The sequence below is a fragment of the Salmo salar genome, chromosome ssa13 (assembly GCF_905237065.1).
Source record: "Salmo salar chromosome ssa13, Ssal_v3.1, whole genome shotgun sequence".
Taxonomy (NCBI): domain Eukaryota; kingdom Metazoa; phylum Chordata; class Actinopteri; order Salmoniformes; family Salmonidae; genus Salmo; species Salmo salar.
The window spans coordinates 69,506,601-69,525,525 of record NC_059454.1 but is presented as its reverse complement, the minus strand read 5'-3'; the positions used below and the strand labels follow the sequence as shown (position 1 = coordinate 69,525,525).

Genomic DNA, 18,925 nt, shown 5'->3' with positions numbered 1-18,925 from the left:
ATTTCTCAGCCATCAAGTTGATATGAATGCAGAATAGTGACACATGTGGAGAACATTACTCAACTTGTCTTCGTTTTCTCAGAACTGACAGTTTGAATGATGAAAATGTGTTTTTCACATGTTGTTGACGTGTTGGAGTGTCGACTGTTAGGGGAGCAAAAATGGAATGTGTGTGTTGTTGACTTGTTTATTCTGTTGTGTACCGCCCACTCAGCCCTCGTGTGGAGTGTCTCTACTGTAAAAAGAGGCCATGTTCGAGGGCTCGGTGGAGCTCACAGGGAAATGAACCTTCTCCTTTTACCACATAGTGTTTAGCACCAACCCTCTCCCAACCTCCCCTGTAGGCGAGTGCACACTCAAGGAGCCGTTTCCCCTCTCCTGCTTTAGCCTAGTTACTGACAACATTCTCTATTACAGTAATACTTAACCCCCTATCTCTCCACTAGGGGCTAAAATGAATCAAGTCAAGTCATACAACAGAGTAGAGGTCTTCACCGGTCCAAAAAGTTGGATCCGTTCCGAAATGGATCCGTGGCTTTCCAACCTGCATATATATATATTTTAAACGAGACCCATTCCAAATGGATCCGAGGACAGTGAGACCCGTTTTGAAAAGTCCAGTGGAAAACACACCCAAATCCAAGAGTAGAAATAGAGAGAGAAAGAAACCTCCAACTGGGCTTTGCCAGCGCCACCAATAAACAAGCAACAGGATTGTGTCTAGGCACAGATCTGGGGAAGGGTACCAAAACATTTCTGCAGCATTGAAGGTCCCCAAGAACACAGTGGCCTCCATCATTCTTAAATGGAAGAAGTTTGGAACCACCAATACTCTTCCTAGAGCTGGTCGTCTGGCCAAACTGAGCAATCGGGGGGGAAGGGCCATGGTCAGGGAGGTGACCAAGAACCCGATGGTCACTCTGACAGAGCTCCAGAGTTCCTCTGTGGAGATGGGAGAACCTTCCAGAAGGACAACCATCTCTGTAACACTCTACCAATCAGGCCTTTATGGTAGAGTGGCCAGACTGAAGCCACTCCACAGTAAAAGGCACATGACAGCCCGCTTGGAGTTTGCCAAAAGGCACCTAAAGGACTCTGACAATGAGAAACAAGATTCTCTGGTCTGATGAAACCAAGATTGAACTCTTTGGCCTGAATGCCAAGCGTCACGTCTGGAGGAAACCTGGCACCATCTCTACAGTGAAGCATGTTGGTGGCACCATCATGCTGTGGGGATGATTTTCAGTGGCAGGGATTGGGAGACTAGTTAGGAATGAGGGAAAGATGAACAGTACAGAGAGATCCTTGATGAAAACTTGCTCCAGAGCTCTCGGGACCTCAGACTGGGGCAAATGTAGGAGTGGCATCGGGACAAGTCTCTGAATGTCCTTGAGTGGCCCAACCAGAGCCGGACTTGAACCCAATCGAAATACTTCTCCCCAAATAAAGGTGTGCCAAGCTTGTAGCGTCATACCCAAGAAGACATGAGGCTGTAATCGCTGCCAAAGGTGCTTCAACAAAGTACTGAGTACAGGGTATGAATACTTATGTAAATGTAATATTTCTGTTTTTTTCCCTAATAAATCTGCAAAAATGTATTGTTTTTGCTTTGTCATTATGGGGTATTGTGTGTAGATTGATGAGGGGAAAAAAATATTTAATCCATTTTAGAGTAAGGCTGTAACGTAACAAGATGTGGAAAAAGTCAAGGGGTCTGAATTCTCAGGGGAGCTTAGGCTGCACCCCCTGATAAATCCCCCAAATAAATGTATATTTCACTAGACCTTTTTACTCCAGTATGAGTGCAGAAAAATACCCTTCAGCAGAGCAGAGAAAAATACTCCTCAGCCGGTTTGCACTGCCTTCATGGCCTGCAGTAGCTAAGCCTAATAATAGCCATACCACACCAAACCTTCATTAAAGTTGCTTAACTTTTAGGGTAAAATCAAGTCAAGTCATTGTTATAGGGAAAATACCAACAGGTTATTATAATGCTGCATTAAATTAAGTTTTGCATATTGCCCTCTTTGGTTTTTCCTTTTCATGGTTTGAGTGCGAGTAGCATAGTAGGCCTTCCGGTAATTGTATTATATTACGGCAACACAACATTCCAGCTGGAACTTCGTTTGGCCAATAAAAATGTCTCAATGAAACCTTAAAAAAAGTTTTGAACAGGCTAGGCCTATATTGCAGCTATTACCAACAAAGGTGATTGTCTACTGTAGGCCTACCCAACCAATGACAGCAATAGGCTAATGCTATTTATATTACAACAGACCTAATTTTAACCTTAAACTAAATTGATCACAAAATTTAAAAGACAGAACTTAATTTAGCAAATGAAATGTCTCAACAAAATGAAGCAAAACACTTTTTGCATAGGATATTTAACTGGTTTATATTATTACAATAATAATAATTATAATAATAATTTACAATAATAATAATAATTACTAACCAATTGATAATAAATACAAAAATAAATAAACGAAAGGTAGAAAATTGCATCAAACCTGAGTAGCGAGTTGCACATAGTCCAATGTTTTTCTCCTCTTTGTCCACTATAATATAAATATTTGTCCCCAAGGGCATTACCCTTGTCAGCTACTTTTCACTATACTCTTTCTCCTCTAACTTTCGTTTTACTTCAATGAAAAACTACTCCATGATCGCAGTCAACAGTAGCCTAGGCCAGGGCTCCTTTTACTCTCTCTCGTCGCTCTCTCCTCAGCATCAGGTGCATGTGAGGTGAGCAGCTAGAACCATTTTCAGCTGGACATAAGCTATGCATTTTAGTGAATTGTAATTGGCTGACACAGATAACAAACTCGCGCAGTTCTCATCACACAAACACTAAATTAACAGAGGACAGGTCCAATTGGGTTCAGTCGGTAAATCAATTTTAATTGCACATATCCGAGACCCGTGGCAATTATATCAGACCCAACCCAGATCCAAGACAAAAGTCTGAATTTAGAACCTAGGTCAGATTTTGGAATTTTGAGTCTGTTGAAACCATCAAGACCTCTACAACAGAGTACACTTAATTCTTTACCCCCTCTCTCTATTCCAGGATCCAGACCCAGGTTGGAGGATGCCCCCCCGCGGATCGTGGAGCACCCCTCCGACCTGATCGTGTCCAAGGGCGAGCCGGCCACCCTCAACTGCAAGGCAGAGGGGCGTCCCAGCCCCATGGTGGAGTGGTACAAAGATGGCGAACGAGTGGAGACGGACAGGGAAGATCCACGCTCCCATCGTATGCTGCTGCCCAGCGGCTCCCTGTTCTTCCTGCGTATCGTCCATGGTCGACGGAGCAAACCCGACGAGGGGGTCTATGTGTGCGTGGCACGCAACTACCTAGGCGAGGCTGTCAGTCGCAACGCGTCGCTGGAGGTGGCAAGTAAGTGCCTCGGCCATTTTGGCTCTTGGGGATAGAGAGGTGTGTTTGAGCCAAGTTGGCAGAAATTGATCAAGTATAGCACTGCATAGCATTGACAGAGAGGAGAGGCAATCCTTAGCTCAAGCAAAATGTAACAACTGTCACTGGAAAGGGAAAGTGAAGCTAGAACAGCCAACAGTGGCTGTTTCCAGGTAGCAGATGTTAGCCCCTGAAATCATCACACACACACATTCGCGCCACCCAGACACACGCATGCACGCACGCACACACACACACACACACACACACACACACACACACACACTATAGAAAACCCTGTGAGAATGGCAGCTTTTCACAACAGGGCACTGCTGCAATCTGCTCTGCTCAAATAAAACGTGGACGGCCAATTTGATTTCACTATTAGATTAGCCAATGCGCTATTGCATTAGGATTTCATTATGTAATTCCGTTTGATAACACAACGGGTTATTTGCGTATTTCAGTAATTTTTTTTTGCTGTTTTATGAGTAGTTTTCCCTGATATGAGTTGAGGATAGTTTCTTGGTTTGTATTGGTTGCCTGGTTTTCAGTGCTTTAGAATGAAGCCTGGTAGGCTACAGTTTCCCCATTCCTTTTTCAAGAGCTGCCATTTGCTCCTCTTTCTTTCTGTTATAGGATGATGTAAGTAGCATATCCGACAAACTGTTTGTATTCAGCATGGCTCTTCAACCCTGTTCTTGGAGAGCTACTGTCCAGGAAGTTTTCACTCCAACCCTAATCTAGCAATCTGATTCTAATAATTAGCTGGTTAGTAAGCTGAATCAGGTTAGTTACAACTGGGGTTGGAGCGAAAACTTACAGAAGGCTTTCTCTCCAGGAACAGGGTTGGAGAGCCCCAGTAAACAGTATTGACAGCAATATACACATATTTGTCAGAGTTCAATTATTGTGAAGGCTGTCTTTGCCCCATGACAGACTATACCCTCTGTCCCTCAAAACACAGAAACTGCGTTTTTACTGAGGGAGCAGTGAAAGTCAAATGCTTTCAACCCTCCTTTTATGGAGCTTAGCCCTGGCCAATATCGCTCACCCTAAAACTCCCAACCATCTCAGAGGAGAGTGGTTCCTCTCTGGGCGACCCCAACCACGAGACAGCCCAGGGGCCAATGCTCCGGAAGTAAGATGTGCGTGCGTGCACACACACACACACACACACACACACACACACACACACACACACACACACACACACACACTCCTCCAGAAAATGTATTTTGAGGTTTTAAGGGATTAGGAATGGGGAGGAAGGGGGTTACTTGGCAGATAAGGGTGTCTGAGTTGCCCTCCTCCCCTCTTCAAATGGCCAAGCTGCTACAGGGCACACTCTCCTCAGGCAGCTCCAGGCTGGCTGCCCTGTGTTATTAATCCTATGGGTCAGGGCCAATATGGGCCATGGTGCTCCATAACTGCTTCACGCTCCACACTGAGCAATTTCCAACCTCACGTCCAGCTAAGAGCAGAAATACAGGCCCGGGCCTGTAGAGCTCAGCAGAGATTAATACATATTTTCTTGCCAGGTGTACCAATCAGTGGTTCCAAAGCAATTTGTCACCGTTGATGCATTTTCTCTGTGGCCTGAACCCCTCTTCAAGAGATCGTAGAGAAATCTCTCTTTTTTTTTTACTCGTAATTGGACGAGTGGCAATAGCCTGTTTTCTTTCACTTTGATCGTGAAAGCATCCGTTTCGATAAAGCTTTTCGTTTACAACTGGAACTGAAAGTCAACTACCTGAGGTAGTCCTCCAAGTATCTGGTCTCCAGTGATCAGCTATGTCAAATGCCTTTGTGTGCCAATGTGTTTCCACTTAAAGTGCCCACTGGTACTGTGCTAGAAGATATGGTCTTCTCTCTCTTTGAAGCCCTTCAGGAGTAGATCTCTCTGAGCTAGTCTGTTTCTGAGTTGCTCTGTCTCTTAATTAGTCTCTGAGTTGGTTAGTCTAGGAGTTGATCTCTCTGAATTGGTCTGTTTTTGAGTTTAGACTGTTTGAGCCCTCCTGTGTGTCCAGGCTTAACTAATGGAATCAATGTGCCGGCTGCCGGGCTCGTGGGGGCTGAGGAAAGGGCAGAGGACAGGACTATGACCAGGGGGGCTAAACACAAAAGGAGGGGTCAGATGGCCAAGGTGAGGCCAGGACCCTCTGGCTGGTCCCTCTGGTCCCCCTTCCGTCTGGTGGTCATTGAGCTGGGCTCACCGGCCAAACCTGTCCTCCTCAGAGGATCATGAATTAATAAGACCAGACTGGGGCTAATGAGACTGAGGCCCGTGCTGGTGGCCTGTGTGTGTGTGTGTGTGTGTGTGTGTGTGTGTGTGTGTGTGTGTGTGTCTGGAGAGGATGGGGGTCAAGAGGACATGACAACAGGTGGTGTGAGGAACAGTCTCCCCCCCCCCCACACACACACACACTTCCCCTGCCCCCATGCTAATGAATGCTGGGGCATCTGCAGGGCCATTGTGTGTCCTGGGTTACAGCAGAAGCATCCAGGTTTACAATAGAACAATAAAATCCCACTCTGACCGTTGTTACTAATCAAGCTCCATTATCTCTCATGGATACAGATCACTATCTACGCGGGCTATACCACCACACTGTTAAATACACCAGACCCTCCTACTGACCTCAACCGTCTGTCAGATTCTGTTATGCAAGCGTAGGTGTATTAGGCAAGATATATTTCCGAGTTGTGCGAGGTCGATTTGTACCCGTTGAATCAGAGTCCTGTAACCGGGTTATACTGTGATTACAGAATTCCTCAGATTTGTTCGGTTATCTCAGAAGCATGTTGTTTGGAAATGAGTTGCAGTTGTGAAAATAGATCAACTCCCATTCTTGTCCCCAAGACAACTCCTGTGGGGTCAGGCTCGGTGAATATGGTGCTGTTTATAGTTCTACTGACGGCTGCTTTATTATTCCATTTATTTTGTTGTGTCGTCCTCTTCCCCAGGAGCCTGCGGCCGGCCAGCCGAGAGGCCGTTTCAAAGTCAAGTTTTCGCTTAATTGACTCTGGGAACTTTTTATTGACAGACGCATTACACTTTGGGCATTCAGTGTGGCCTTTGCCTAACGGTAGGGCAATACCGTATGCTGTTGTATTAAAAGCACATTTCAAGGGGATTTAGCTGCGTTTGACCCTCGCAAATGACCGAGCAAACAGACGTTTAAACTCTCTATTGATTTCTACAATATGTTTTTTTAATGAATTCTCTGAGCTGAAATTCACCTTAAGATGACCACCGCTCCAGAGTTGGAAAGGTCAGAGAAGAGCTTAAGTCATTCGACTGGATCTAAATGGATTTGTCACAGATCCATCTGGTTTGGAGTTTGTTGACGTGGTAGAAATGGGTGTAGTTGAACTCCCCACCCCCCTTTCTGTGCCATGCTAGAGGGAGTTGTTTGGGAGTCTTCATGTGCAGGGCAAATTAATGGGCACAGGGTAAACACCACTCAGCACATTTGATGAGAACTGGGCACTGCGGTGGGCAGAGGGTCAGTAGAAAGTACACCTTTGCAATCTGTTCCTGGGCCAAGTGTTCATTGGGAGCCTTCACACTGCCCAGAAGGTGCCCATACGTCATAACTGGACTGAGACAGCAGGATGCTCATCCACTGACTCAATGGTCTTGACCGTCTCCGAGATGAGACTGAAGTGTCAGAGATGACTAGCCTGCCAGTCTGTCTCAGCTGCAACCAACAAAAACTACATGATGCACAAAGTCAGGAAAGCTTGCTGACACCTAGCATAACTTATACAGCGAACTAAGTTGGCATCACCCAGGGGAATTGAATAGCATACAGATGTAGAATCTTAATTTGATCCAGTTTGCTAAAGCAGGAAAATAATCCTGCAGCAACAGGAAATGTGAATTTTTGTAGGGGTTGATCTATTTTTCAAAAGGAAATATCAAGTCTGACATTTCAAAGTGGAAATTAGCTTTTTTTAAATACACTACTAGTTTTTAATTTCCTGCATTACAGGAACGTTCTCCTGCAGAGAGTGATCAAATGAAGATCCTACATCTGTAGCAACACACACAAACAGCCTCCTATTTAATCTGCCTCCTATCCTATCTCTATCCAATACACAAATGTGATGACATGTACCTCAATTTAGGGCTCACGAGTGGCGCAGTGGTCTAAGGCACTGCATCTCAGTGCAAGAGGCATCATTACAGTCTCTGGTTTGAATCCAGGCTGTATCACATCCGGCCGTGATTGGGAGTCCCATAGGGCGGGCGCACAATTGGCCCAGCATCGTCCGTGTTTGGCCGGGGTAGGCCACCATTGTAAATAATAAAACATTTCAGTAGTGTACAAAGGTGTCAATGACCAAACAGTGTAATTGGTTGGCATATTCTTCTAGATGCTAGAACAGTGCGGTGTCTGGCATTGTCACTGGCCTGGCTGTGTTTGCGTAAGCGTCTATTCCAAATCCCCCGATGTGGTGGTTGGTCTGTCTGGGAGAAAGAAACTGCTATTTACCAACAATGGAGCGAATAAGCACACACACAATTATTGAAAACAGACCTGTTTCTTACCACTAACGTGGGAACCCAATATACAGATGTCGTATCTTAATTTCATCATCCTGTTGTTTCAGGAATTTTCCTGAAAGAGGAGATGCAAACTATAGTGTAGTCAAGGTTTAAAAAGGCTTCTAAAGTTTCTAATTTACACTTTAAAATACTTTATTTGCCTCAATGAAAAATGGATCAATCCCTACAAAAACATTATATTAATTATAATCCACATAATAATTCACATTTCCTGTGCTGCAGGATTATTTTTCTGCTATAGCAAACTGGCTCAAATTAAGATCCTATATCTGTAGCTTGCACTCTTGCTCACTGCCCAGTCCCAGTCCAGATTCTGCATTTCTGTCATGTCTCTCTGCTGTTGTGTGTGCGTTAGTCATTCTACTGACTATGTTCAGAACTTGTTTTTTTAACCCTGCGTTGGCTCCTGAGGGAAGGCGGATATAGAGGTGTATGGGATTTGGCAAGCTGTCCCTCATTGAATGGTGGGCACCAAGAAAGCTTCTGAGCCCATACACATTCTTTGAGTAAATCTGCATGACGCAGTTGATCTTTTTGCCCGCTTTCCAACTTGAGATAACCAATTTAATTGAATAGATTTTACAGTAAAGGCACAACAATATCAAGTTTCTCTTCTGGATACGGTACTCCGAAAATACTAGATCTACCGTTTTGGCTTTGGGAAACATGGTGGGATGTCACATTTTCTGAAAAGATTTAAGAGTGACTTAATAAATAAATAAAATAATTTAGTTCAATTAAGCTTTTTATGTTTTGTTTATGTGCATTTTATGGCAAGTTATTGTCATACAGCTTTTTGCAAATGGCTGAGACCTTTATATGTTTGGCATCTCATCAACTCCTTGTTCAACGACAGTGCCTCCGGGCTGCATTCTCACACTAAACATCACACCGACTGAACCATTGTCCCCCTACACTTCTTATACGCCATATCCTGGGGCTGTGATGTATTTCTGTTGTTGTTTTTTGATTTTTTTAAGCCATGAAACACTCTTAAAGATATTACTTGGGATTCCTCCTCTCTTAAGCACCTCTTGAAACTTAGTTTTAAATGACTTATCAGACTTTGATTAGTATTCAGAGATCTTCATTATCGGACTGAACTACAGTAGAGGGGGTGGGGGAGTTTCTCATCTTCCATTCTCATATCCTTATGATTGTGAGGAGACTACTGGTGTGGTGGAGCAGTTTTTTTTGTTGGTGTTCAGTTTTCTCCAGATGGCTTGAGTACAGTAGACAAAGCAGAGAGGGCAGTGGGGGGAATTAGGGAGAATGGGGGCAACTGCCCCACTGGACAAAGGGGGTCCTCATGGCCCCATGCTCCACTAACATAGGCCAAGGCAGACCATTACTAGATTAAAGTAATCCTCTTCCAGGGCAGACAATGTCTCTATTAGCTGGCCACACAGATTAGACCACCTCAGTAATGGATTTATTGTTGGGGGTATCTGCATACAAAAGGACTACGCTTGGGGGGCAAAAGGGGCAGGTCCCCCGCCCTCCTCCTCCCTCCGCGCTCTCACCATGCCCCCTCTCTTTGTTTTTGCCATTCAATTGTTTTGGGTCAGTCCTTCTATCCAATGGTGAAGAGGTGGATAGTGTGCTCGCCCGCACACACACACACACACACACACACACACACACACACACACAGCCCCTAATGCATACTGCAGACACTGAAACACAAGCACACACACTGCTGACTCTTACTTACACACACACACACTTCACAGACATGACAGAGGCACTGAATAACAAGTGGACATAGTGTTTGTAATAACAGGCCTCCTGCTGTGAAGCTCCTTCTTCCTCTAACCTCTGCCAGTCTGAAGTGCTTGTTTTTGGTAAATAACGTTATCCAAGGAGCCTTTCATCCAAGTTTTTGACGCAACATACTTCTGTCTGAAGTGTCCTTCAAAGCTAAAATGACTGCATTTTGGAAGAAAAGTATACTTTTCAAAGTCACTTATCGTGAGACTTGTGCCTCGCAAATGTATTCAACTGTAGAGGAGGCTGGGATGTACCTCTCAAGTTTAGCAGAAGTTAGTGTCACGCCCTGACCGTAGAGAGCCTTTTTATTTCTCTATTTGGTTAGGTCAGGGTGTGATTTGGGTGGGCATTCTAGATTATGTATATCAATGTTTTTGTATTTCTATGTTGGCCTGATATGGTTCCCAATCAGAGGCAGCTGTCTTTCGTTGTCTCTGATTGGGGATCATATTTAGGCAGCCTTTTCCCACTGGGTTTTTGTGGGATCTTGTTTTTGTATAGCTGCTTTTGAATGAAAAAATTATGAATCATTGTTATTAATTTACAGTCTTGAATGAGTCATTTTCACAGCTTTCTATTTCCTTACAACCGGTCAAACTGATGTCATTTAGACATTTTGAAAAGGTTCCAGTTTTTTGGGGGTTGAGTTATTGCATTTTCTCCCCGGTCCCTAAACGTCTTTGCTCCGTGAAAGAAGCAGAAATGACAGAGACAACTTTACCGATGTCAACTAGATTGAAGCATACATTCTATCGATTCATGACATTATTCTGGTGAGCAAGGGTTTATTTAGTCTTCTAGGACAACATATAACAAAAGAAGAGAAGCTGCATGGTCCCCAGATCCTCAAAAAGTTCTACAGCTGCACCATCAAATGCATCCTGACCGGTTGCATCACCGTCTGGTATGGCAACTGCTTGGCATCTGACAGTAAGGCGCTACAGAGGGTAGTGCATACGGCCCAGTACATCACTGGGGCCAAGCTTCCTGCCATCCAGGACCTAAATAATAGGCGGTGTCAGAGGAAAGCCCATAAAATTGTCAGAGACTCCAGTCACCCAGGTCATAGACTGCTTTCTCTGCTACCGCATGGCAAGCGGTACCGGAGCGCCAAGTCTAGGACAAAAAGACTCCTTAAAAGCTTCTACACCCAAGCCATAAGATTACTGAACAATTAACCCTCCTGTTGTGTTTGTTTCATATTAATTCATTCTGTGTTCCCGGTCCAAAATGACAGCCCCATTATAGCTGATTATAAATCCATAGTAATACATATATTATCACTTAATGTTGTGTTAGATCTTTATATCAACTTAAGTTCTTGTGAACATTACAAGTTTGTTATTTCCATTTGCTATTTATGGCCTGTAGGCCTCATTGACCTGAGTTTCATGCGACTTGTTTTTGAGTGAAAAATGCATAATGTATGGATTATTTTGACTCTAACAAATACTCAGATGAAACATATTGTTCTATTTATCACAGACTACTTTGTGTCAAAGTTTAACAAGGACATTTGTTTTGAAACCATTTCAAATGTTTTAATAGTGATACAAAATAACATCTGTTGTGTTCCTGGTCAAAACTGACCGGTGTGATTTTATTAGTAAAGAAAGGACATCGGCCCAAAACTACACATGAAAACTTTACCATATTACAAAATGAATGTCTTAACACATTAAAGAACAACAGTAACAATAACAGTATTACTAACAATGACATTTTTTTTTTTAAATGTTCACAATTTGTCAATCAATGGTGGTTACATTTTGTGTGTTCTCATGCACATGTTGGACAATACGAGGTGGTTGCTGCATGTGCGTGGACTTGGGTTATCGATGAGTGGCAGGCGCTCCACCCACTTGTGCCAAACCTCTCTGATCGCTGCCAGCTTGTCTTGTTGACAGTGGCCTGGTCTTGTATCACGGTTGTCGAAGCGAATCACCCGTGACAACACGTGAAATGTCTGGAGTGACATAGTGGCACGAAAAATTGCCCTACCAGACTCTGCATCCCCTAAACTGGTGGTAGATTCGTTTCTGGATCTGTACACACCAGACAAAATCAAGAGGCCCACATCTGCTTGGACGTGTGTCCGGTCTACCTCCTTCCAGTTGTCTTTGTAAACGCGTCTCCCCTCCAAGTTGGTCATGTTTATCACTATAGTTTCGATTGACTCTGTCAGGAATAGTTGTATGTCATCAACCCGGGATATGGCGTATCTCATTTGACCCTGGGGTCATCCTGATAATATTTTTAGCCGACAGCGGACCTCTCCTCTCAGGTGGGGATAAAGACCAGGACAAATTCCCATTCTGTGTGTGTGTGTGTGTGTGTGTGTGTGTGTGTGTGTGTGTTCAAACGCATGCATGTGCCCATCTGATGAATGGGCATGTGCCTGAACTCAATTTTATACACTAATTGTAGTCTCACCCATTAATTTCTAATGACCGGTCATTTTTGACCGGGAACACCACAGGTGTACAAAACAAAACACCCCAAATTTAATGAAAATCATCAAAATGTATTTTGTGTGTTCAGATGCCCTGTGTGGACAAAGTCATGGAACCTTATGACAATCAGATTAAATGAACTACATTTTTCAGAGAGAACACTTGCAAATCGGTCCAATTCGACCAGAACACAACAGGAGGGTTAATCAACTGGCCACCGAACTATTTACATTGACACCCCCCCCCTCCATTTGTTTTGTACACTGCTGTAATTCACTGTTTATTATCTATGCATAGTCACTTCAGCCCTACCTACATGTACAAATTACCTCAACTAACCTGTACCCCCACACATTGACTCGGTACCGGTACCCCCTGTATATAGACTCATTATTGTTATTTTATTTTACTTTCGTATTTTCTTAACTCTTTTTGAATTGCACTGTTGGTTAAGGGCTTGTAAGTAAGCATTTCACAGTGACAAATAAAGTTTCACTTGATGTATCTAATTATAGACTTGTGGACTAACAAGTAGCCTACCAAATGTCGGAAATTATAAGCAGAAACATCTAAATCAGACAAAAACAATCCTGCACTCCCTGTCCAAAAAAATGTCCACCGTCTCTGACTGTAGCCTACAGCGTATTTTCTATATTTGCGGGTAAGGGTCGGGTGCGGGCCACAGATTTGCATTTTATAACATACAGTGCATTCGGAAACTATTCAGACCCTTTTATTTTTTCCACATTTTGTTACTTTACAGCCTTATTCTAAAATGTATCAAATACATATTTTTCTTCCTCAATTTACACACAATACCCCAAAATGACGAAGCAAAGACAGCTTTTTAGAATTTTTGCAAATGTATTAAAATACAAAACAGAAATACCTTATTTACATAAGTATTCAAACCCTTTGCTATGAGACTCGAAATTGAGCTCATGTATATCCTGTTTCCATTGATTATCCTTGAGATGTTTCTACAACTTGGAGTCCACCTGTGGTAAATTCAATTGATTGGACATGATTTGGAAAGGCGTACACCTGTCTATATAAGGTCCCACAATTGGCAGTGCATGTCAGCAAAAACCAAGCCATGAGTTCGAAGGAATTGTCCGTAGAGCTCCGACACAGGATTGTGTCGAGGCACAGATCTGGGGGAGGGCACCAAAAATGTCTGCAGCATTGAAGGTCCCCAAGAACGCAGTGGCCTCCATCATTCTTAAATGGAAGAAGTTTGGAACCACCAAGACTCTTCCTAGAGCTGGCCACCCAGCCAAACTGAGCAATCAGGGGAAAGGGCCTTGGTCAGGGAGGTGACCAAGATCCCGATGGTCACTCTGAAGGAACAGAGTTCCTCTGTGGAGATGGTAAAATCTTCCAGAAGGACAACCATCTCTGCAGCACTCCACCAATCAGGCTTTGTGGTAGTGGCCAGACAGAAGCCTGTATAAGGCACATGAGTTTGCCAAAAGGCACCTAAAGACTCTCAGACCATGAGAAACAAGATTCTCTGGTCTGATGAAACCAAGATTGAACTCTTTGACCTGAATGCCAAGCGTAACGTCTGTCTGAAACATGGCACCATCCCTACGGTGAAGCATGGTGGTTGCAGCATCATGCTGTCTGGATGTTTTTCAGGGACTGGGAGACTAGTCAGGATCGATGGAAATATGAACGGAGCAAAGTACAGAGAGATCCTTGATGCAAACCTGCTCCAGAGCTCTCAGGACCTCAGACTGGGGCAAAGGTTCACCTTCCAACAGGACAACAACCCTAAGCATGCAGCCAAGACAACTCAGGAGTGGCTTCGGGCAAGTCCTTGAGTTGCCCAGTCAGAGCCTGAACTTAAACCCGATCGAACATCTCTGGAGAGACCTGAAAATAGCAGTGCAGCAACACTCCCCATCAAACCTGACAGAGCTTGAGAGGATCTGCATAGAAAAATGGGAGAAACGCCCCAAATACAGGTGTGCCAAGCTTGTATCGTCATACCCAAGAAGACTCGAGGCAGTTATCGCTGCCAAAGCTGCTTCAACAAAGTAGTGAGTAAAGGGTCTGAATACTTATGTAAATGTGATATTTCAGCTTTTTTCAACAAAAAAAGTCTAAAGCCTATTTTTGCTTTGTCATTATGATTGTGTAGATTGATTAGGGGGAAAAATTAGGGGGGAAGAAACGATTTCATGCTTTTTAGAATAAGGCTGTAACGTAACAAAATGTGGAAAAAGTCAAGGGGTCTGAATACTTTCCAGATGCACTGTATAGTCGGGCGGTTGCGGATGGGTTATTAGCAATTGCTGACGGGTGAACAAACAGCTGTCCCACGCACCCTTTATACCACTTTCTCCATGTGTTTTTTACCTTTAGACTCCATGAAATTATTACCTCTTCCTAAATATTTGGTCAAATTATTCATTTTGTATGGTTTCCTAGAAACAAGCGTGGCACAACTTACCCCACCCTCCCCTAGATATTTAGGTAACAGCTAGCCCTCTGTTGGTGCTGTTCACGAGACATAGTATGCATCCCAAGTGGCACCCTATTTCCTTATAGTGCAGTACTTTTGACCATGGCCCATTTGGAACGTTGCTATGAAACTGGCTTCAGTCAGAATGCCCCAGTGTGATGGCAGAGTGGTTGGAGAGGGCTTCTTGCCTGGCAGCAGACATGTTGCCCTATCGTACTCTCTTGAATTATGGCGCTCAGTCCTGGGGGACTGTAGTCCAAATATATATCTACACACACATATATACACACACACACATAGCAGCCTCCCACACCCACAAACAGGGAAGGTGTATTGGGGATTAACCTCTTACCCCTGGTCGGGTGAGCACAGCCAGAGCAGGAACACCAATATAAGAGATGGGAATGGACCATGAAGCGAGGCACTATGTGAACACCCCAAAGAGGTGTGTGTGTCCACAGGCTGCTTTCCAAGGCTGAAACAGACCAGTGCTGCTTTTGGGGGAAGAGGGCTAGGGAGAAGGGGAGACAGGGTGAAGAACGATAGAAAGGGCGAGGGGGTGTGTGATAGCGTGATGGGAGAAGAAGGGGGTGGGTGTCGGAACATTTCGGTTGCCAAGTTGTATTTTAATACGGCCCCTCTTGACTTGAAATATGTCTCTTTCAATCAAACTAGCCCAGTAGGCCTGAGGCATGGGGCTGACTGTTGGGGGGAGGAGATGCATGCAGGAGAGGGTGGAGGCCAAGCCAACCCCCATAAACTACCCTCTCCTCCCTCCCTCTAACTCACTGTTACCAAGGAGCTTACTGGTCCTCCACGCACACACAAACTGTAAACTGTAGGCTACACATATACACACACCCAGGGTAATCAGTAACGTAACTTTTGGATTACCTAAACTCAGTAACGTAGTCTGATTACTTTCCGTTACTTTTGGATTACTTCAACCTTAAAACACAAGAAAAAAAATATTATTACCAATTTAACAACATTTATTGATATTTGAGCCACTAATCAGAGCCACATTAGAACACATCACAAAACATTGTGACAAAAATGTATTTAAGCCCTGTATACCTGCTTCTAACATGCGTCCTTCATCCTGATCTTGTACATTTACACCTATAAGATCTGATCACAGTCAGACCGCAATGCGTCTTTTAATCATGTACACCTGTCTAAAAATGTTGGCACAAACACAATGTTCAGGACAAAGGATACATGTTAAAACCAGGTATAAGGAAGGCCTTAAGTAACACAGCAACATGGATGTTGCTAAACACTTATCCCACCGGACACCAGTACAAATAAGTATGAAAATGTATGCACTCACTACTTACTGTAAGTCGCTCTGGATAAGTGCACCTGCTAAATGACTAAAATGAGAACTAGAAATATGAAGATTAGTTATTGATTTTTTTTTACAACATGCACAGTGTAATCACACATTTAGGCCACCAAGTAGTTTTTTAAGTTTAAGCCAAAAAAGTGCAGCTAGGTGCAATAAACCCACATATCAGACATGGCATTGCAGTAGGCCTATTCTGAAGCTAGCCTACTCAGATGATTAAAGGCAGAAATTGCTGTTATATCGCAGCAAGAGGACATTCTCTAGATGAGCATCAGACATCCTGTTTCGCTGACGGTAAACAGGTTTCCACCGTAGCTGAAAAGGCGCTCAAACTTTGGCACGGTAGCAGTTGCCATTTTTGCCACATGGGTGCTTAGCATAGGTCCAAACCGGCAGTCTGTAGCCTCAATGACCGCAGTGATGAGAATGTCGCAAGAGGTATTTTCTCTGAGAGCTTAGACTTGTTGGGATAAGAAAGCCAAGAAAACAGTTCTTCTCTCCCTGAAGAAGATCAATAGGGAATGTGAGTGGCTCCTTGAGAAAAGCAATCTCACAAGGATGTCGTTTTCTGCTCACACCCAGTTCTTCACTGATTTGACCCCAGCTGGTCATCTGTGAGGGCTATGAGTTTGGAGATGGCACGGTACTCTGAGCTCCATCTAGTCACACATGGCACAGTTACCTTCATGCTTGCAATGTCCTCTATTGCCTCTGAAGCTAATGTGGAATTGTGTGCTTTGTTCCAAATGCTGGAACATTTTGACATTGCACTTCTGTACAATCTTCGTGATGGACCTTGGGATGCAGCTTTGTCCACCTCATTGGTGGCGATGAGGTTGAGGGTGTGTGCCACACAATGTTGATGTAAAGGGAGAAAAAAGGTATTGCTCAACCTCCTCTTCAGGATTCGCACCCACATCATCAAACCTCACTCCATCATCCGTCCCATCTTGCTCCTCCTCTTCATTTCCATTGAACCCGGAATGTCTTTACAAAGTTGCTTCCATTGTCTGTCAAGTGGCCCTCACTTTGTGCTGAATTTCAAAGTCTGCATTTTAACTTGGCAGCAATCACATTGTAGGTATGACGTCCTCTCAGTCTCGCACAAGCCAAAGCAGCTGAGTTCCTCTCTAAGGTGTCCTTCTCGATCCAGTGGCATGTCATGCCGAAGAAGCTTCTGTTATGGGCAGACCAGATGTCTGCTGTGGTGCAGACTGACTTTACAGTCTGGAGTTTGGTGGATAGAGCTTCTTTCATGGACTGAAATTCCCTTTCAATTCGTTGCATGAAATGATTTCTACACATGACCTTCCTCCCACCACTGATTCCTTCTACTAGCTTGCGGAATGAAGGCACCTCTACTAGTGAAAAGGGTTGCACATCCTCTATGATGAAGCCAAATACCAGGTGATTAACCCGGCTTTGTGAGGTGTGTGGTCCTCCTGGTTGTAGTTTTGCTTGTTTCAATGGTGTACAAGATGTCCCTTTTTGGCCATCTCTGCACTCCTCCATGTCATCTGGCTGACTTTTCCTGCTCAGGGTCGTCCATTGATTCTTATGCGTCCTCTGAAAAAGCAGAATGTAATTACTTAACTATGACACTACAGTATAAGTAAAATAACAGCGGAGTGAGCACCTTGTTGTTGTTCCCATTAAGGATTGTAGCTTTTTAAAACTTTTGTCCACCCTTTTGAAACATATGTTTCACTTTCTATAGTCTGCCGCTGTCTGATAAACACAGGGCTGGGTTTGGAACATGTACATTTATTTATTTTCTTAACTTCTTAAAGCATTGTTGGTTAAGGGCTTGTAAGTAAGCATTTCACTGTAAGGTCTACTACACCTGTTGTATTAGGCGCATGTGACAAATACAATTTGATTTGACATGTAACCACTCACACATGGAGAAAGCTGTGGATGCAAGGATGTCTTATGGTGGTTTATATTGTTTGTCTAGAAATATTCAAATATAAAAACGAAACAATGGACTCATACTGTATTATACTTTGAGTTATGATTGAATAATACAGGCATTTATTTTTGTTGAAAAAACAATTGAACAGCAGGAAAACTGCAGTGTGGCTTTATTGATTTGGGTAGCATGTTACTCTGAAACCATAGCTAGCTAACTAAGTTAGCAACAACCCTGAGAGTGAGCATCTTGTTATGTTGGGTTACAGAGTGCAACTAGCTTTCAAAACCTTTTTTTATTTTTGACTTTTGATTTAGCTTACGTTAGCTAGCTAGGCTATGTAGCCCAGTAAATCTCACCCAACTATCTACAACTAATTTATCTTAGGTAAAATAGATTTAATTTGTGAAATTGTCAACAAATTATCACAATAGCATACTTGTTATGATATCCTTCTGACTACGGTAGCAAGCAACCGACAGAGCAACCTTAAGTGAGCAGCATACCACATAGTGTAGGAGAGTTGGCAAGCAAATTAGCGAACTAAACAGGCTAGCTAGCTAGAAATCTGACTAACTAGCTAGCTAGTACTCTCTAAAATCTCTGACCTATGCTGGAACATTGGTAACATTGTGAAGACAACCTGTGTCTCTAGAGACTAGCTAAGCAAGCTAACACGCCACGCCAATCGTCATCCTTACCGCCAAGTGTTTCTTCAGTTTGGAAGTGGAGTGTCTGGATGTCGACAGCAGCTTTACCGTGGGCAAACATAGTTTGCATTGAACTGTAACATTCCTGCCCTTTTCTTCTTTGAACACAAATTGTTCTTTGAAACGCCATCCAAAAAATGCATTGCGTTGGCGCGCCATACCTTTTCTTTTGTGACCGTGTATGTTGCTCAAGTGGGAAGATCAAAGTAGAACTTTTTCAGTTGACTGACGCTAATATGAAAGGTAATTAAGAAAACAGGCAATT

The 18,925-nt window shown here is 43.5% G+C and overlaps 1 protein-coding gene across 4 annotated transcripts in view; it reads left to right on the top strand.

Moving 5' to 3' along the window:
• LOC106567652 (roundabout homolog 3) overlaps positions 1-18,925 on the top strand; it is a 300,880-nt gene that overhangs the window by 189,389 nt on the left and 92,566 nt on the right. For all 4 annotated transcript variants that reach the window (XM_014137191.2, XM_014137190.2, XM_014137193.2 and 1 more), the window contains exon 2: positions 3,074-3,400. In XM_014137191.2, coding sequence (XP_013992666.1) covers positions 3,074-3,400 — 327 coding nt within the window. The remainder of the gene's footprint in view (positions 1-3,073; positions 3,401-18,925) is intronic.